The 20,854-nt window shown below is 47.9% G+C and overlaps 1 protein-coding gene across 1 annotated transcript in view; it reads right to left on the reverse strand.

Annotated features, from left to right (window-relative positions):
• Nucleotides 1–1,293: 1,293 nt before the first annotated feature.
• TMTC1 (transmembrane O-mannosyltransferase targeting cadherins 1) overlaps nt 1,294–20,854 on the reverse strand; it is a 65,704-nt gene continuing 46,143 nt past the window's right edge. The window contains exons 9-20 of the mRNA XM_073650356.1: nt 19,751–19,872; nt 19,369–19,536; nt 19,175–19,288; nt 18,157–18,300; nt 16,998–17,106; nt 16,597–16,699; nt 16,376–16,511; nt 15,536–15,680; nt 15,226–15,363; nt 3,709–3,831; nt 3,549–3,626; nt 1,294–2,690 (exon numbers count right to left, since the gene is read on the reverse strand). Of these exons, the coding sequence (XP_073506457.1) occupies nt 2,514–2,690; nt 3,549–3,626; nt 3,709–3,831; nt 15,226–15,363; nt 15,536–15,680; nt 16,376–16,511; nt 16,597–16,699; nt 16,998–17,106; nt 18,157–18,300; nt 19,175–19,288; nt 19,369–19,536; nt 19,751–19,872 (1,557 nt within the window). The 3' untranslated portion in view covers nt 1,294–2,513. The remainder of the gene's footprint in view (nt 2,691–3,548; nt 3,627–3,708; nt 3,832–15,225; nt 15,364–15,535; nt 15,681–16,375; nt 16,512–16,596; nt 16,700–16,997; nt 17,107–18,156; nt 18,301–19,174; nt 19,289–19,368; nt 19,537–19,750; nt 19,873–20,854) is intronic.

The following is a 20,854-nucleotide window of genomic DNA, read 5'->3' on the forward strand; positions in this document are numbered from 1 at the left end:
GTACATAGGGGTAGTATTATAGTAGTTATATTCTTATACATAGGGGGCAGTATTATAGTAGTTATATTCTTGTACATGGGGGCAGTATTATAGTAGTTATATTCTTGTACATAGGGGGCAGTATTATAGTAGTTATATTCTTGTACATAGGGGGCAGTATTATAGTAGTTATATTCTTGTACATAGGGGGCAGTATTATAGTAGTTATACTCTTGTACATAGGGGGCAGTATTATAGTAGTTATATTCTTGTACATAGGGAGCAGTATTATAGTAGTTATATTCTTGTACATAGGAGAAGTATTATAGTAATTATATTCTTGTACATAGGGGGCAGTATTATAGTAGTTATATTCTTGTACATAGGGGGCAGTATTATAGTAGTTATATTCTTGTACATAGGAGCAGTATTATAGTAGTTATATTCTTGTACATAGGGGGCAGTATTATAGTAGTTATATTCTTGTACACAGGGGGCAGTATTATAGTAGTTATATTCTTGTACATAGGGGGCAGTATTATAGTAGTTATATTCTTGTACATAGGGGGCAGTATTATAGTAGTTATATTCTTGTACATAGGGGGCAGTATTATAGTAGTTATATTCTTGTACATAGGGGGCAGTATTATAGCAGTTATATTCTTGTACATAGGGGCAGTATTATAGTAGTTACTGTATATTCTTGTACATAGGGGGCAGTATTATAGTAGTTATATTCTTGTACATAGGGGCAGTATTATAGTAGTTATATTCTTGTACATAGGGGGCAGTATTATAGTAGTTATATTCTTGTACATAGGGGCAGTATTATAGTAGTTATATTCTTGTACATAGGGGCAGTATTATAGTAGTTATATTCTTGTACATAGGGGCAGTATTATAGTAGTTATATTCTTGTACATAGGGGCAGTATTATAGGAGTTATATTCTTGTACATAGGGGCAGTATTATAGGAGTTATATTCTTGTACATAGGGGGCAGTATTATAGTAGTTATATTCTTGTACATAGGGGGCAGTATTATAGTAGTTATATTCTTGTACATAGGAGCAGTATTATAGTAGTTATATTCTTGTACATAGGGGGCAGTATTATAGTAGTTATATTCTTGTACATAGGGGCAGTATTATAGTAGTTATATTCTTGTACATAGGAGCAGTATTATAGTAGTTCTATTCTTGTACATAGGAGCAGTATTATAGTAGTTCTATTCTTGTACATAGGAGCAGTATTATAGTAGTTCTATTCTTGTACATAGGAGCAGTATTATAGTAGTTCCATAAGACACATTGAATACAAAGAATAAACATTTCGCTTTATTTGGTGTGACATTGCACTATGACATATAATAGCTTTATATTCACAACCACAATACAGAACATAAACTCCACGCTGACACTTTCTGTACTGCGCATTGACATTTCCCACATATCGCTCAATAAATAAATGATAGGCGAGGAGCTTTATGAATGCTGGGCGTCATGTAGAAGGACCGGGCGTCAGCCAGAGCAGCCAATCATAACCGTCCTTTAATTCTGGACTCTTCTTGGTTGTTAGCGGCACCCAGCGCGGATTATATAGGAGTTTTAGGAACATTCATTTTTTTTATGGAAAAAATGCTGAAAAATATCTGGATAATTTATAGACTTTCTCTGTTAAATATATAGATATTTTATTGTAAAAAAATAGGACACTGCTATAAAACTCTGGATACCGCAGTACAATATAGATATACTGTATATCACATTCAATAATTTATGACTGGGGTATTATTTTCGGCTCTTTCTGTGCTTTGAAAACCAATGGACCTGTTGAATATATATATATATATAAAAAAAAAGCGAAACGCGTTTCTTCATTGTCGACGACACATTCCCGGTCGGCATGCGGTAGAGTCCGTCACATATCTTAGCACACGCCATACAATTCACACGTGTCACACATATCACGACATGCAAGAGTCACCCAGAAACTCCCACGCGTTTCACGTTCCTGCATTCCCTTGCTGCATGCATATTGCACTGACTGATAAATGAGGCCTGACGGAAAGCTCCGAGCTGCTATTTATTTTCCTGCCACGGTATCACTTACGACTGACTCTGAGATCATCTGATGTCGGAGGCTCAGGTATATGCCTTTTCTCTCCACCATACTTTACACTACATCCCTGCTAGTGTGTTATATTGTGTGTATATTATAGGAGGTGGCGGTGGCTTTACAGACTGCGAACAAAGATAATGCTATGAAAAAGCTAAGCGAATCGGGTCGATTAAATGACCCCCAAAGTCACTGTTGTCAAGGGGGTCTCAGATGGACATGGAGATGCTGAGCTGCTCTACAACAGATCCATGGATCCAGTGGTGTCTTCGGCCCGGAGGATCATGTAAAGTCAGTAAGTGTTCTCCGCCCAGCCCTGACCCCTACACGTATTCTCTTCTTCTCTCCCGGCGTCTCATACGTCTCTACTTTCGTACCGGTCTCCCGAATCTTATATCTTTGGTGATTCAGCTCCTTTTATTGGATTTTTTTTTCCGCGTTTTTAACCCCTTCTCCTCCGACATCTTTCCGTTTAGTCTCTTGTAATTTACTTTCTAAGCGCTGAAGTTTGGCGAGGTTTTCTCTCAGTAATTTGCTGTCGGGGTCCAGAGTGGCGGCCTTCTTATAATAGGTCCGGGCAGCGATATAATCCCCCTGGAGGACATATATAGTGAGAAGATCAATAACGTCATAAATGTGAAGGCGTCTGTACAGTTTGTATGGATCTTGAGCTACATCATGTCTCTTACTCCATTCACATACAAAGCTGCATGAAAAGATCAGTTCTGAAAGCGAATTCTGCATCTATCAGGAGCTGTTCCCCCTGTAACTTGGGCTCCTATCAATGCCCCAGTTACAGTACAAAAAAAACAATTCTCTCGCCGGTCTTAATGAGGGGATCAGATGCTTCTGATTTATTAAAAGGAGAGCACCTCTTAATGAATAAGGCGAGGCGCAAAGTGTGCTCCTCGTCACAAATCTTACTCCAGCTTTGATGAATCGCCCCCATGTCTTTTACGACGTCTTAATGAACAAATTATATCAAGTAAACAATTCTTTAGTTTTATCAATTTAAGAAAGTGCATTTTATCAGGAAAAAATAAATAAAAAATGACAAAATAAAAAAAAAATGTTTCCGTAGACATAACCTACACGTCGGTAATAACCACTGAAAAATGAATCGAACAGGAGTAAAACGTCCACGGTAAAAAATATTAATGAAAAAATAAAATGAAACAAAAAATATATATTTTTTTGCAATATAAATGACAGTAATTTATATGTACAAAATATTTATATATTAGAGTAATTTCTATGTACCACGTGCAGCTCTGGACGTGACTGAGGTACAGGCCATGATGTGACTCAAAATCCATAAGAAATAAACTAGGTAAAGTTTTCAGGTTATTTCTCCATTAGATATTCCCACATGATGATAGAAGCCAATAGAATAGGGGAAACAGTCAGTAAGCTGGTATCAGATTGGCCTTTAGGGGTTAGTTCACAGCCTACCTGAATGTGCCTGATGCCCCCCATATTCATCCAGGCCTGGGCTTGTTTGGGACTCAGATCAGCCACACGACTGTAGCTCTAAGAGTAAAAAGGGAAAAAATGTCACCTGGAGCATTATAACTGTAGATCATACAGTGATTGTAATACACCGGGGGGGTACCTGGAAGGCCTCGTCCAGCCGGTTTAGCTCCCGCAGCTGATTCCCTTTGGTGAAGTACAGCTCTGAGGTTATTTTAGGATCCTGAGGTTTCATCTGCAGAGCAATGTCAATCATGTCCAGAGCCTGAGGGAAAAGAGAGAGGAGGGTCCTTCAGAGAAAGGAAGATCCATCAGAGAAAAAAGGGTCCATCAGTGAGAAGAGGGTCCATCAGAGAGAGAAGGGTCCATCAGAGAGAGAAGGGTCTGTCAGAGAAAAGAGTGTTCGTCAGGAGAGGAAGGTCCATCAGAGAGAGAAGGGTCCATCAGAGAGAGAAGGGTCCATCAGAGAAAAAAGGGTCCATCAGAGAAAAGAGGGTCCATCAGAGAAAAAAGGTTCCATCAGAGAGAAGAGGGTCCATCAGAGAGAGAAGGGTCCATCAGAGAGAGAAGGGTCCATCAGAGAGAGAAAGGTCCATCAGAGAAAAAAGGGTCCATCAGAGAGAAGAGGGTCCATCAGAGAGAGAAGGGTCCATCAGAGAGAGAAGGGTCCATCAGAGAGAGAAAGGTCCATCAGAGAAAAAAGGGTCCATCAGAGAAAAAAGGGTCCATCAGAGAGAAGAGGGTCCATCAGAGAGAGAAGGGTCCATCAGAGAAAAAAGGGTCCATCAGAGAAAAAAGGGTCCATCAGAGAAAAAAGGGTCCATCAGAGAGAAGAGGGTCCATCAGAGAGAGAAGGGTCCATCAGAGAGAGAAGGGTCCATCAGAGAGAGAAGGGTCCATCAGAGAAAGGAGGATCCGCCCAGAGAAAGGAGGATCCACCCAGAGAAAGGAGGGTGCGTCAGAGAGAGGAGGGTCCGTCAGAGAAAGGAGGGTCCGTCAGAGAAAGGAGGATCCGCCCAGAGAAAGGAGGGTTTGTCATAGAGAGGAGGGCCCATCAGAGAAAGGAGGGTCCATCACAAAGATCCCATCAGAGAGGCAGGTTCATTAGAGAGAGAATGGTCCATCAGAGAGAGGAGGGTCCATCAGAGAGAAGAGGGTCCGTCAGAGAGAGGAGGGCCTGTCAGAGACAGGAGGGTCCATCAGAGAGAAGAGGGTCCATCACAGAGAAGAAGGTCCATCAGAGAGAAGAGGGTCCATCAGAGAGAAGAGGGTCCGTCAGAGAGAGGAGGGTCCGTCAGAGAGAGGAGGGTCCATCACAAACATCCCGTCAGAGAGAGGCGGGCCCATCAAAGAGAAGCAGCAACTGAACCCAGCTCCCTGTTGCCGCTTATCTCCGGTGCATTATACAGAGAATCACGGTGATCAGATATTATCTGTTGGGAAACCTGGCAGCACATGTTCAGTTTCAGCGCCCCCACAGGTGAAAAGACGTATTATATGAGAAATAATGAGCTGTGTCGGGTGCAGAACAAGAGGAGCTCTGGCTAATAATAATAATAATTTTTATTTATATAGCGCCAACATATTCTGCAGCACTTTACAATTTAAGCGGGGACATGTACAAACAATAAATTCAATACAAGGTGAGACAGTTTAACAGTTACATTAGGAGCGAGGGTCCGGCTGCTTACATTCTACAAGGAAATGGGGGGACACAATAGGTGGAAAGTGCTTGTTATTTCAGGTCTGGCAATTATAATAAGTCGGGATTATCATATAAAGCTGTATGATCCGGTCATCAGCCTGTATGTTAAAGTGCAATACTCAATTACCGAGTGCAGTTATCGTGTGCATGGAGGGTGTAGAAACAGATGAACAGTAGGGGGCAGATTCTGAGTAGTATTTAGGAGGGAACAGGGGAAAGTTAGTTTACTGGGTATTTGAGGTGGTCGGCTTGTTTAAAGAGATGGGTTTTTAAGGCACGCTTGAAGACATCGGGGCTAGGCATCAATCGGATCGTCTGGGGTAGAGCATTCCAGAGAACTGGCGCAGCACGAGAGTAGTCTTGAAGACGGAGTTGCGAGGTTCGGATTATGGGGGATGTTAGCCTTAGGTCATTTGTGGAACGGAGGGCACGTGTAGGATGATAGACTGAGATGAGAGAGGAGATATAAGGTGGTGCAGAACTGTGGAGAGCTTTGTGGGTGAGAGCAATGAGTTTATATTGGACCCTGTAGCGAATGGGTAACCAGTGTAATGACTGGCACAAGGTGGAGGCATCGGTGAAGCGGCTGGACAGAAATACGACCCTGGCTGCCGCATTCAGGACAGATTGGAGAGGGGAAATTTTGGTAAGAGGGAGACCGATCAGAAGAGAGTTGCAGTAGTCCAGACGAGAGTGAATAAGAGCGACAGTAAGAGTTTTAGCAGTTTCCAAAGTGAGAAAAGATCGGATTCTGGAGATGTTTTTAAGATGCAGGTGACAAGAGCGAGTGAGTGATCGGATATAGGGAGTAAAGGAAAGGTTAGTGTCGAATATGACCCCAAGGCAGCGGGCGTGCTGCTTGGGAGTTATGGTTGACCCCTCCAAGGTAATTTCGATGTTAGGTAGAGTTCGGTTAGTAGATGGGGGAAAACACCAGAAGTTCAGTTTTGGAGAGATTCAGTTTGAGATAGAGGGAGGACATGATGCTAGACACAGCAGACAAACAATCCTTGGTATTTTGTATTAGGGTAGGGGTGATGTCAGGGGAAGAAGTGTATAGTTGGGTGTCGTCAGCATAGAGATGATACTGGAACCCAAATCTGCTGATTGTTTGTCCAATAGGGGCCGTGTACAGAGAGAAGAGGAGGGGGCCTAGGACTGAGCCCTGCGGAACCCCGATAGTAAGGGGATGAGGAGGGGAAGAGGAGCCGGCAAAAGACACAGTGAAGGAGCGGTCAGAGAGGTAGGAGGAGAACCAGGAGAGAACGGTTTCCTTGAGGCCTATAGAGCGGAGCATAGTGAGGAGGAGCTGGTGATCCACAGTGTCAAATGCTGCAGAGAGATCCAGGAGATCAGCAGGGAGCAGTGACCTTTGGATTTGGCTGTTAGTAGATCATTAAGAGACTTTAGTGAGGGCAGTTTCAGTGGAGTGTAAGGAGCAGAAACCAGATTGTAGAGGGTCGAGGAGAGTTATCTGAGAGATAGCGGATTAGACGGGAGTGGACCAAGCGTTCCAGGAGTTTAGAGATGAAAGGAAGGTTAGAGACAGGTCTGTAGTTAGCAGTGCAGTTCTGGTCCAGGGATGGCTTTTTAAGTAAAGGGGTTATGATGGCGTGTTTAAATGAGGAGGGAAAGATACCTGAAGAAAGAGAGAGGTTAAATATTTTAGTCAGGTGAGTGGTGACCACCGGTGAGAGGGACTGCAGGAGATGTGAAGGAATGGGGTCACTGTTGCAGGTTGTAGGCCGAGAAGAAGCGAGGAGCTGGGTAACTTCTTCTTCTGTGACCGGCTCAAAGATGGCAAGTGAGCTTGAAGTGCGGTAGGGAAGGGGATCCAGGCACTGAGGAGATTGGGCTGAGAAGTCCTGATGGATGTGGTTGATTTTTTCCAAGAAATAAGTAGCCAGATCCTCCCCGCTGAGGTTGGTGGTGGGGGCCTGTGCTTTAGGTTTCAGGAGGGAGTTTAAGGTTTCGAAAAGTCGTTTTGGATTGTTGGCCATTGAAGTGATGAGGGTGGTGAAGTAGGATTGTTTGGCCAGATGAAGGGCAGAGTTATAGGTTTTGAGCATGAATTTCAGCAGCAGATGGAAGGAAGGGAGACACAGTCATTACTAGTGGGTAGGCGGAGCCCACATAGGATAGAACACCTCAGATTAAAAAAGAGTGTTGTCCGGCCCCTCCAGCTTGGGCTCCTCCTACTCCAGCTCTCCAGTCTAAAATTTGAGGTCACAGAGGATGGTCGCTGCTGGAAGCAGCTCCTCAGAAAATTTTTTTTATTTTTATCGGACAGAGACTTGGACCCCCGTGGTCTTGAGGTCTCAGCGCTGCTGGACCCCCACCCCTCCCTTGGCGGATCTGCATTACCCTTTGAGAGAGGTCCCTGCAGAACCCTGCCGGCCCCGGGGGATGAGGGATGCTTCCCTGGCGGGGACGCAAACTGCGCATCTGGGGTCACTGCGTTCTCCGCCCTGGGGGGAAGCTTGGGCACAGCGCCACAAATCCCTGGGGGTCCCTGTGGCGCTCAGCTGGGTGAGTACTCAACATGTTAATGTGTTTTGAGTGCTTCAGCGGCTGCTGCGGCAGCCGCTGCTACATGTATTCAGGTGGTGACTTGTGTTTTTTTGTCCGCAGGTGGATGCCTGCAGGACATGGAAGCGGAGCAGGAGCGGAGAGCGCGCGCTTTTTTTTTTTTTTTTTTGAAGCCGGCGGGGGGCGTGGCTTCGCGCCTTCCCGGTCTTTCGCGGGCAGGAAGCGCTCTGAGCGCGCGCTTTCTCCTGCCCCTCCTCTTCCGGCTTCTCTCTCCTCACAGCGCGGCGGCCATTACTGAACGGCTTCCATCGGGCTCCTCACTCTCCTCTCCTCCCGACAGACCGAAGGAACACTGCACCGCGGCCAGCTGGGTGAGTCGCTTCTGCCTGTCAGGGCAGAAGCTTAACCCCTCACCCCCTCAGCGCAGGGCACCTTTCTGAGGCACAATAAGGTGGCAGACTGTGCTGTCCTGCAGCTATTACCTCATATAGAGGTCTCTTTTTTTGTCTGGGGCTCGCACATCCTTTTCATTTCACAGAGGTTGTGGGGAGTCTGCGACATTAACCCCTTATTAGGCGGTTATCCCTTAATTGGGGGTCAGCTGGGGTAGCTCTCTCTTTAAGAGCTTTAACCCTTCAGCTTTCTTTTAAGAAACCACACTGTCCTACTTACTGACAGGTTTAACCTGCCATATACTGTGTGAGGGCATGTCAGATCAGGGTCCAGGAGGTGCGGACCGTCTCCCAGGTCCGCTACAGGATCAGTCTCGCGTGTCTGACACGCAGGAGTCCTCGACGGCGTCAAGCGCAGCGGTCGTGGGTTTCGGTGATGGGGCAGTGGTCAAAATGGAGGCCCTCACTCGTTCTATTGATGGCCTGTCTGACCTTCTAGGTTATTGGGTGTCAGCTAGATCCTCTCATGGCAGGAAGTGCCACAGGCCGGTACTGCCCTCCCCGCGCAGCGACTCGGAGATCTCTGTTATGGAGGGTTCCCCTTCAAGCTCAGATGGGGAGATGTCCGATTCGGATAAGGAGGATCGGCAGGGGCACTCTGCCTCTTTTTTGGGCCGTGCAGAGGCTTTTATTGGAGCCATGAGGGAGGCGTTACAGTTTCCGGAGGAGGTAACTAGACGTCCTGGTAAGTCGGCCCGGATGTTTCAGGAGTCGCATAGGTCGCGCTTGGCATTACCATCTCTGGATGAGCTTAATGGGGCAGTGGAGAAGGAACGCCTGTGTCCAGATAAACGTTTTCAGGGGACACGGTTTTTTGAGGCACTGTATCCGTGTTCCACGGAGTTGATTGATAATTGGATTCCTTCTCCTGAAGTGGATGTCCCTTTATCCCAGCTTAGCAAATCCTCATTACTGCCTGTTAAAGGGAAGGCGAGTCTGCAGGATCCGCTGGACAGAAAAACGGAGATGGCGGCGAAATCCATCTACGAGGCCGCGGGTCATGGATTCAGAGCGGTGCTAGGATCCATGTGTGCTTGTAAAGCTTCCCTAAGCTGGTTGGACCGTCTACGGACGGCGTGGCAGGATGGATCCCCGCTATCCGAGGTAGATGGGCTTTTCAAGTTGTTGGAGCATGCGGCCCGATATGGCAGTGATGCAGGTTTGGATACCGCGTCACTGCTGTCCAGGGCGCAATCCTCGGCGGTCACAGTCAGAAGAGCACTGTGGCTCAGACAGTGGACCGGGGACGCGGTTTCCAAGCAAGGTTTGCTATCTTTAGCTTACAAGGGTGGTCAGTTATTTGGATCTGACCTCACGGAGCTGATTGTCAAGGCAAAGGCAAAAGAAGCGGCCTTACCACAGCGAAGAACTGTGGCTTCTGCGTCGGGCAGGCCTAGTGCCGGTAGTAGTCGGCGGCCCTTTCGGTCCAGGGGACGGTCCGGTCAGCCCTCTTGGGGATCGGGTCGTCCCTCTTTTTCAGGAAAAAAGGCTTCTCAGAAATCCCGCACTCCCTGGAAATAGAGCTTCCGTCAAGACAAGCGGGAAGCTGACAAAAAGCCCGCTAAGGCGGACTGACGCCAGGTTTTCACTCGAGGGCTCTCGAGTGGGGGGTCGCCTGCTCCAATTCGAATCGACTTGGGCGTCCCGCGTTTCGGACGCCTGGGTGACGCGGGTTGTGTCAGCAGGCTACTTCATAGAGTTTCTTTCTCGACCCCCGGACAGGTTTTGGCGATCTCGCATTCCGTCAGAGCCCGAGCTAGTTGCCGCTCTACGGCAGGAGGTCGATTCCCTTCTGCAGAAGGGTGTGGTGGTACCGGTTCCGCCGGAGGACCGGGGAAGAGGGTTTTATTCAAACCTCTTTGTGGTCCCCAAAAAGGAGGACAAATTTCGCCCCATTCTGGATCTCAAAAGATTGAATCGGCATGTCCGCACCCGGAAATTCCGCATGGAGTCGCTTCGCTCGGTTGTGGCGGCCCTGTCGCAGAACGACTTTTTGGTGTCAATCGACATTCGCGACGCTTATTTGCATGTTCCCGTCGGAAGGGCCCACCAACGCTTCCTTCGTTTTGCCATAGGTCAGGACCATTTCCAGTTTGTGGCCCTACCATTCGGGTTGGCCTCGGCGCCCAGAGTTTTTACAAAAATTCTGGCACCTCTCATGGCGATCCTTCGAAGACAGGGGGTTACGGTTCTTCCCTACCTGGACGACCTTTTGATTGTGGCGTCCTCAAAGGAGGAGGCGGTGACGGCTCGCAATCTATCCCTTCAGCTCCTGGAGGACTTCGGGTGGCTGGTCAATTGGAAGAAGTCGTCTCTGGAACCGTCGCAGTCAATCCTGTTTTTGGGGATGCATTTCGACACGGTACGAGCAGTGGTGTCCCTGCCTCCAGACAAGCAAACAAGTCTTCTTCGACATGTACAGGTTATGAAGTCTTCGACAGCAATGTCCCTTCGAAGGTGTATGCGCCTTTTGGGTTTGATGGTGGCGTCAATGGAGGCACTTCCGTTTGCCCAATTTCATTCCAGGACTCTCCAAATGCTCATTCTGAACCGTTGGGATCGATCACAGGCTTCGCTGGATCGCAGTGTCATCATCTCCCACAGGGTGCGAGAGTCTCTAGAATGGTGGTTACGTCCGGAAGCGTTATCCCTGGGGAAGTCCTTCCTCCTTCCGAGGTGGTCGGTCATAACCACCGATGCCAGTCTGTCAGGCTGGGGGGGTGTCTGGAACGATCTCTGGATTCAGGGAGTATGGTCGTCGGAAGAGTCTGTCCTGCCGATCAACATCCTGGAATTGAGAGCGATTTTCCTTTGCCTCCAACACTGGACGGTCCCTTTAAACGGTCTGCCAGTCCGAGTGCAGACAGACAACGCGACGGCGGTCGCGTATATCAACCATCAAGGTGGCTCCAGGCTCATGATGGAAGTGTCTCGGATCCTGGTATGGGCCGAGGCCAAGGTGCCAGCCATCTCTGCGATTCACATTCCGGGAGTTCAGAATATCACGGCGGACTTCCTCAGTCGCGAGAAGGTGGATCCCGGAGAATGGAGTCTTCACCCAGAAATTTTTGCACAGCTGTGCTCCCGTTGGGGAACTCCTCAAGTGGATTTGATGGCATCAAGGTTCAACACCAAGTTACCGACGTTCATGTCCAGGTACAAGGACCCGAAGGCTGTGGCGGTGGATGCTCTGGTGGCTCCGTGGGACCAATTCGAGCTAATCTATGTGTTCCCGCCGATATCCTTACTTCCTCTGGTGTTGCGTCGGATCAGACTGGAAAGAGTCCCGGCTATGTTAGTAGCCCCAGACTGGCCAAGGAGGACGTGGTTCTCGACGCTGGTGTCGCTTCTGGCTGCGCCTCCACTTCCTCTCCCTCTTCGCCCGGACCTGTTAACCCAAGGGCCCGTTCGTCATCCGGACCTGAAGTCTCTGCGTTTGACGGCGTGGCTCTTGAGACCGAAATCTTGACTCGTCAAGGTTTTTCAACCGAAGTCATTGCCACTCTGCGAGCTGCCAGGGGTCCTGCCACTACTAGGATCTATCACAAGACTTGGGAGGCCTTCTTTTCATGGTGTTCGGGTTCTTCAAGGAACCTGAGGATTTTTTCCATTCCCAATTTGTTGGCCTTTTTGCAGTATGGCCTGGACAAGGGTTTGGCAGTTAGCACTCTGAGGGGTCAGGTTTCTGCTTTGTCCTTGCTGTTTTCGGAAGGCTATCGCCTCGCGTAGGGACGTTCGTTCCTTTTTTTCGCGGGGTAACCCGTCAGTTTCCGCCGCGGAAGGCGCTTGTGTCCCCTTGGCGGCTCAATCTGGTCTTGGAGGCTCTTCAACATGGGCCTTTTGAGCCTATGGACTCCTTTAGCCTTTCTTTGCTTTCTTGGAAGGTTGCCTTTTTAGTGGCAGTCACCTCTTTGAGAAGGGTTTCTGAACTGGCGGCTCTTTCTTGCTCGCCTCCTTTTCTGGAGTTTCTCCTGGATCGCGTGGTGCTTCGCACACGGGGCGACTTTCTACCTAAGGTGGTGTCACAATTTCATGTTAACCAGGATATTGTGTTGCCCTCGCTCTATCCGGAACCGAGGAATGCGAAGGAACGGGCCTTGCACTCATTGGATTTAGTGCGGGCTTTGAAGTTCTATTTGTCTATTACTCAAGGTTTTCGGAAATCGGACTCTCTGTTTGTGATTCCAGCAGGTCGTCGGCGTGGTCAATGAGCTTCCAAGGACACTATAGCTCGATGGATTCGGTCGGCCATTTTAGAGGCTTATCGACTCAAGGGCGAATCTTGTCCAATTAAGATTCGAGCTCACTCCACGAGAGCTGTGGGTTCATCGTGGGCTTTTCATCAAGGGGCCTCGGCAGCTCAACTCTGCCGGGCGGCTACCTGGCGCTCCGTCCACACTTTTACAAAGTTTTATAAGGTGGACGTCAGTGCTTCCGCTGATGCAGCCTTAGGACGTAGGGTCCTGCAGGCGGCTGTAGTTTAAGTTATCGTTAACTTGTATTTAGCGCTAGTTGCGCATTTTTCTAGGTTGTTGGGATTCTGCCTCTGTTGGTTTTTTCCCACCCTTAATTTTTGGACTGCTTTGGGACGTCCCACTAGTAATGACTGTGTCTCCCTTCCTTCCATCTGCTGCTGAAAGACGGATTTTGGTAAGAACTTACCTGTAAAATCCTTTTCAGCGAAGGAAGGAAGGGAGACACAGCTCCCTCCCATGGCAGAAGTGTGTTGTTGTGTTTTCAGATGCAGCGTGACCCTTCTCTGATAGCGATTATCTGGGCTGAGGTCGGCGCGCTAAGGCTCTGTTCCAGCATTGCCAGCTCATCGCAGTGGTCAGGTCCAGTGAGTAGTACCTGGGACTGTGTGGTTTTTCTGTTATATGCATAACCTGTCTCTTGTTTTTTCTCTGAAGTTCTTCAGAAGGGGATGTGTTGCTCCGCTGGTGATATTTGCTCTTCCTTAGCTTGTGTACGGACTGGAGAGCTGGAGTAGGAGGAGTCCAAGCTGGAGGGGCCGGACAACACTCTTTTTTAATCTGAGGTGTTCTATCCTATGTGGGCTCCGCCTACCCACTAGTAATGACTGTGTCTCCCTTCCTTCCTTCGCTGAAAAGGATTTTACAGGTAAGGTCTTACCAAAATCCGTCTTTATAGTGGATGAAGTCCTCTGCTAAAAGAGATTTTCTCCACTGACGCTCAGCACACCTTGAGCAACTTTGAAGAAAACGTGTTTGCATCGTGTGCCAGGGCTGCCGTTGTCTGTGTTGGATCTTTCTGCGAGTAGAAGGAGCTGCTTCATCTAGGGCGCTCTTCAGTGTATTATTGTAGTGTGACAATGCTAAGTCTGGACAGGAGAAGGAGGAGATGGGGGCTAAAGATGTGTGGAGCTTGTCCATAAGCTGCTGGGTATTAATGGTACGTGTATTCCTATAAGTGTGGTAAGTGGGGGTGTCCCGGGTGAGTAGACAATTCTTAACAGAGAAGGAAAGAAGGTTGTGGTCCGAGAGCGGGAGAGGGGAGTTGGTAAAGTCATCCAGCAAGCAGAGACTGGAAAAAAACAGGTCCAGAGTATTCCCGTCTTCATGGGTAGGAGAATTAGTAAACTGTGAGAGACGGAATGAAGAGGTTAGAGAAAGTAGATGAGAGGCAGATTGGGAGAGGGGATCATCGATGGGGATGTTAAAGTCGCCCATGATGAGGGTGGGGATGTCACAGGATAGAAAGTGAGGAAGCCAGGAGGCAAAGTGATCCAAGAACTGGCGAGGGGAGCCTGGAGGGCGATACACGACTGCCACTCGCAGGGAGAAGGGTTTAAAGAGTCTGATGGTGTGGACTTCAAAGGAAGGAAACATAAGTGAGGGAACCGGGGGGATGACCTGGAAAGCACATTGTGAGGAAAGGAGCAGACCAACACCTCCACCCTGTCTGTTGTCAGGTCTGGCGGTATGTGAAAATTTCAGCCCACCAAACGAGAGAGCAGCAGCAGTGGTGGTGTCTGGCTGCTGAATCCAGGTTTCTGTGATAGCCAGAAGGTTAAGAGAATTAGAGAGGAAAAAATCATGGACGTAAGTTAGTTTGTTACACACAGACCGTGCGTTCCAGAGAGCGCAATGGAAATTGATAGGAGAGGGCATGCACTGAACGTTAATAAGATTAGCAGGGTTTCTATATGCAGCTGGAGGAGAGTGGTGTATGCTAGTGGCGGGGGGCCCAGGGTTGGGGGAGATGTCGCCTGCGACTAGTAAAAGGAGAAAGAAGAGAAAGAGCAGGTGGTCTAATGATTTGTATGAACGTTTCGAGTGCTGTATGGAGGTAGAGGATGGTTTGCAGTGGGTGAGGAATGTCAGTAGAGCCTCAGAGTTATACATGGGAGAGGGGAGAAGGGAGGGGCTGATATAGAGAGAGTGCACAGAATGTGTTGAAGGGCGGGTGAGTTGTGAGAAAGCAGAAGTGAAAACAAATAAAAAGCAGATTGATAAGACTAATGCAAAATGCGGTATTAGTGACCGAGAAGCATGTTTGTATGAATATTTTATGCACCTTACCTGTCTCTTGCCCTGTCCAACTGCCATGGTCTAACTGCACTTGTAATTATTGCACTTGAAATCTATTGCACGCGTGACCCAGCACGCGTGCTATTCCCAGCCAGAGCTGAATATATATGAAATGAAATGTCTGCTAGAGGCCAGCACCAGTTGGACAAACTGAGTAATTAGCCAATTAGCACTGGGCTAGAGCAGGCAATGCTATGTAAGATAAACACAGAGGCCATAAACCAATGAAAGAGAAGGCTTTGAACATTGTAAAATAGAAACAAAACAAAACAAACAAAAAAAAAAGACAAAAAGATGCAGGACCAAGCAATTAAATACCATGGAAAAATGTTTGCTAATAGATCGGGGTCCTGAATGGACCCCCACGTTAGAATATCAGTTAGCGGTGTGGTGTCTATGACATTTAGCAGAAGAGTCGTCACCTTGGAGTGTTCTTCTTGTTTGCTGTAGATTGCGCTAAGCAGCCGGAAACATTCAGTACAGTCAGGAACCTCATCCGCTATGTGACGAGCAAGACCCTCAGCCTCGCCTGTGAGACCCATCACAGCCTGGACCTGCGCCTGCAGAAATCCACAAAACAGGGGTTACCCCAATACCAGGCAGATGGTGCAGAGGTAATAGTCACACCCAGACCTGGTCCTGATGGGGCCCAAAGATTACATTGCCACATAAGCAAGACCCCAGTATTATACATGGTCTGTGAGAGGACGGATAAAGGAGCAGTCTGCTCACCAGTGACAGGCGTAGCTGCACGCTATGCGGGTGAAGCGCTGTCGCCTCCTTGTACAAAAGCAAAGCTTCATCATATTGTCCTGTGTTATAATACAGAGCTCCAAGAGGCGAGATCACGTCAATATCCCGGGACAACTGCAGAGCCCTACAGTGAGAAACGAGCAGAAAAGGTCCTCAGATGAAGCCAGAATCTTCACATGTATCCTGTATACAGGGAGCTCCCCCTAGTGGTGGCTGCAGACAGGATCTTATCATGTATCTCTGTATACAGGGAGCTCCCCCTAGTGGTGGCTGCAGACAGGATCTTATCATGTATCTCTGTATACAGGGAGCTCCCCCTAGTGGTGACTGCAGACAGGATCTTATCATGTATCTCTGTATACAGGGGGCTCCCCCTAGTGGTGGCTGCAGACAGGATCTTATTATGTATCTCTGTATACAGGGAGCTCCCCCTAGTGGTGGCTGCAGCCAGAATCTTCACATGTATCTCTGTATACAGGGAGCTCCCCCTAGTGGTGGCTGCAGACAGGATCTTATCATGTATCTATATATACAGGGAGCTCCCCCTAGTGGTGGCTGCAGACAGGATCTTATCATGTATCTCTGTATACAGGGGGCTCCCCCTAGTGGTGGCTGCAGACAGGATCTTATCATGTATCTCTGTATACAGGGAGCTCCCTCTAGTGGTGGCTGCAGACAGGATCTTATCATGTATCTCTGTATACAGGGAGCTCCCTCTAGTGGTGACTGCAGACAGGATCTTATCATGTATCTCTGTATACAGGGAGCTCCCTCTAGTGGAGGCTGCAGACAGACAGAACTATGCTCCGTAGTTCTTACTTTTTGTACCACATCTCTGCCTCTGAATTTTGGTTGAGGGAACGGTACAGGCGACCAAGATTGAGCATGGCCACGTGATGATTGGGGCGCAGTTGCAAAGCGAGAAGATAATGAGATACGGCCTTCTGTGGAGCTCCTGGAAAATAACATCAGCTCTGTGAGAAATCATTTGCAATTACAATGTGTCTTATATTCTAATCTCATCCAAAGCTCCCACTCACCCACATCCACCAGAAACACCCCATAATTATTCTGCAGGTCTGAACTCTCGGGGCAGTACTTGATTCCAGCCAGATAAACCTCCTCAGCTTCCTCATATCTCTTCTGGGTAAGGAGTAAAAAATAACAGTAAAGGGGGGCGCAGCAGGAATTCTGATTTTTGTCCTGTTGCTCCTCGGGGGCGGGCATACATCAAGCATGAAATACTGCCACCCTTGAGGTCTTAAAGAGTGTGGATCATAGAGTCTGGTATGATAGCGTAAAGGATTTTTGGAAATCCTCAACCGACAACTCATCCTAGGACTGTTGGTGGTCCTCTGCTCCTCAGGGGAGGGTCGATGACTCAATGACATCATCAGTAGTAGGAGGAGTCTGAATATACAGAAGCAGGTCACGACCTCACCTGATCAGCCAGCAGAGATCCTAGACTGGAATATGCATCGGCAAAGTATGGACCATGGAGAAGAGACTCCCTCAGAACGACCTCGGCTTCTTCATTCCTGCCCTGATTCCTGCACAAAATATGCAGAGGCTGCACTACTGAGAGACTCTGATGACAACATATTCCCTTACAGGTTCAAATTTGAGGCTGCACTACTGAGAAATTTTGTTTAGAATATATTACCTAACAGGTTCAACTCCTGAGGCTGCACTACTGAGAGGCGATAAGGACAAAATATCCCCCTACAGACCTGAGGCTGCACTACTGAGTAATTCTGATGACTATATATTATCTTACAGGTTCGAAACTGAGGCTGCACTACTGAAAATTTCTAAAGGACAAAATATCTCCTTACAGACCCGGGGCTGCACTACTGAGTAATTCTGATGACAATATATTATCTTACAGGGTCAAACATGTGGCTGCACTACTGAAAATTTTTAAGGACAACATATCTCCTTACAGACCTGAGATTGGAGGCTGCACGAGCAATTCTCTTGGCAACATATTCTTTTACAGGGTTAACGCCCGAGGCTGCACTACTGAGAGATTTTAACTCTAATGATATCTCATTACAGGCCCAAAGTCTGAGGCTGCACTACTGAAAGATCGTAAAGACAGCATATTTTCCTGCAGATGCAAGGCCGCACTACTATATCCTTCTGAAGGCAACCTGTCCTTATACCGGCCCAAAGCTTGAGGCTGTACTACTGAGATTCTTATCACCTAATATTACTTTTCATGTCCAAAGTTTAAAGCTGAACTACTGAAAAATTCTTATGATGATATATTACCTTCCATGTGCAAAGCCTGAGGCTGTACTACTGAGAGATTGTAATAACAGAAAAGCCTGAGGCTGTACTACTGAGAGATTGTAATAACAGAAAAGCCTGAGGCTGCACTACTGAGAGATTGTAATAACAGAAAAGCCTGAGGCTGCACTACTGAGAGATTGTAATAACAGAAAAGCCTGAGGCTGCACTACTGAGAGATTGTAATAACAGAAAAGCCTGAGGCTGCACTACTGAGAGATTCAGGGGTCAGGAGGGGGTTGAACATCCCCATCTTAGTCTTCAGGGTCTTTGATGACGTGGGTGTTGGGACCCCTCCACTCGATTACCTTAGTAAATTTCCCAGATTAAACAGCGCTCGGCTGTGGTGCGGGCTGATTTCCAGCGCCTTCCTGTAATATTCCTCAGCCGCTGTTATATTGGTGGTCAGGGTGCCAAGGTTGTTGAGAGCGCTGGGGTGCTGCGGATACAAACTACGGCGGACAACAAATCCATCAGCAAACAATCCGCATATCTAAATTATTCTTGATAAATATTCAAGTCACATCCAAAGCTGCATTCAAAATCCTGCTGCCTCCCTGTGTCACGGGTGTGTCAGATGTAACAGTCGCTCTGCAGCTGGCTGCAGAAGATCTCTTCATTTGGCATTGCAGACGCCTTCTTTAATCGGTCATACTTTAGGATCCAGCGGCTACCTCCCTCCTGCTCTGATTGACACCCTGACCTGGGTGTTTAAATACTTTCAGTCTGCTATAGGGAGGCGCCGGTGATATTCACATATTCCCTTGTGAAGGCTTGGAGCTATTGCAGTCGGCTTACTTCCTCTCTGATGCTTCGAGGACGTTTGGTGTTATCTCTTTGAAGTCTGCTCAAGCTAAGTTTCTCCCCCCTGTGTTTGTCTCCCTTGTTGTCTTTAGTTTATAGTAGGGACTGACCAGTGCTCACCACCCACTCCCCCCACCGTCCCTATCCAGGGCCAAGATCTAGGGATTTACAGGGCTTAGGTTTCCTGTTCGGCGATTGGTGAGGAAACAATATAGGGACAGTAGGGGAGATAGGGTGATATTAGATCAACCTAGGGGTCTCCACTCCCCCTTTCCCTAGTATCTGGGCTTCCTTCCCCTCATTCCTTCGTGTTGCACTTAGTCTTTCCTACACTGTGCGTGACATCCTGTTAGCTCTCAGGACAAACACTTGATAGAATGCAGAGCTGTGTGGATCTGAACCTCAGCTTTGCATGGACACATTCCCGATTTTTGAATGCAGTTTTGGTGATGACTAGAGTAAATTAGATTGTAAGCAGTATGGGCGACTCGTCCCTGTAGTGACAAGCGGCCATGCTTGTACCTTAGCACAGTTTTGTAGTGTTTTCTCGCCTCCTCCTTTCGATTCTGGTCCTTAAGGAAATTGGCAAAGTTGTAATGCACTTTGGCGTTATGCGGCAGCGTCTGAACTCCGGATCTGCGGCGGAAGAAAGTCACCAATGAGCGATGACCGCAGCACAATGGCGCCGTGTTCGACTTCACCGCTCCACTACATACCTGAACAGCGACTCCCGGGAGCCCCAGCACTCGCTCTGCGACACCGACTTACAGGAGAAGAGGAAGAGGAGGAGGAGGAAGCAGAAGGTGGTGGCGGACGAGCCTCCAGGACCCAACCGGGCGGAGAGTCTCTTCAGTCCGTGGACGCAAAGAATACAGAAGCCCATGCTGGAGATGGAAGAAGAGACCATGATCACCCCAACAAAAAAGAATTCACACCCCTGTATACTTGGTGACCCCATATTGTGAACAAGTCCGGCTCAGACTACAGTATCTTGTGATGTAGGTTTTCAGACTTTGGATGAAAATAAATAATGTTTTCAGTCACTGACAGCAAGCAGAGCTTTAACTACGTCGCCTTCTAACCACAGTCAGTTCTTACCTGGGCATGTAGAGGACGCGTTCGGCCACCACGAAACCAACCCTGAAGAAAAGATTACTGGCCGGTATGAAAGGGAAAATCAGGAAAAGAAGGCCGACCGTGACTTCCCGATGGCCCGTCCTCTGGGGAATATTCCAGAAATACTTATTACGTTATAGGATGACATAGAAAATGCTCAACATTTTTGTTTAGGTCTTAGCGAAGGACGATATGTGATCTACACACAGATATCAAAGTCATATCACAAAATAATTACCAAATGGAACCTCAGGGGTGGAGCTTGAAAAGATTTCCCAATTACCGGATGGAACCTCAGGGGTGGAGCTTGGGCAGATTTACTAATTACCGGATGGAACCTCAGGGGTGGAGCTTGAGAAGATTTCCCAATTACCGGATGGAACCTCAGGGGTGGAGTTTGGGCAGATTTACTAATTACCGGATGGAACCTCAGGGGTGGAGCTTGAGAAGATTTCCCAATTACCGGATGGAACCTCAGGGGTGGAGCTTGGGCAGATTTACTAATTACTGGATGGAACCTCAGGGGTGGAGCTTGAGAAGATTTCCCAATTACCGGATGGAACCTCAGGGGTGGAGCTTGGGCAGATTTACTAATTACCGGATGGAACCTCAGGGGTGGAGCTTGAGAAGATTTCCCAATTACCGGATGGAACCTCAGGGGTGGAGCTTGGGCAGATTTACTAATTACCGGATGGAACCTCAGGGGTGGAGCTTGGGCAGATTTACTTATAGGCTGGAACCTCAGGGGTGGAGCTTGGGCAGATTTACTAATTACCGGATGGAACCTCAGGGGTGGAGCTTGAGATTTCCCAATTACCGGATGGAACCTCAGGGGTGGAGTTTGGGCAGATTTACTAATTACCGGATGGAACCTCAGGGGTGGAGCTTGAGAAGATTTCCCAATTACCGGATGGAACCTCAGGGGTGGAGCTTGGGCAGATTTACTAATTACCGGATGGAACCTCAGGGGTGGAGCTTGGGCAGATTTACTAATTATAGGCTGGAACCTCAGGGGTGGAGCTTGGGCAGATTTACTAATTACCGGATGGAACCTCAGGGGTGGAGCTTGGGCAGATTTACTAATTA

The sequence above is a fragment of the Phyllobates terribilis genome, unplaced genomic scaffold, assembly GCF_046119375.1.
Source record: "Phyllobates terribilis strain yellow unplaced genomic scaffold, ASM4611937v1 Scaffold_10__3_contigs__length_209671492, whole genome shotgun sequence".
Taxonomy (NCBI): domain Eukaryota; kingdom Metazoa; phylum Chordata; class Amphibia; order Anura; family Dendrobatidae; genus Phyllobates; species Phyllobates terribilis.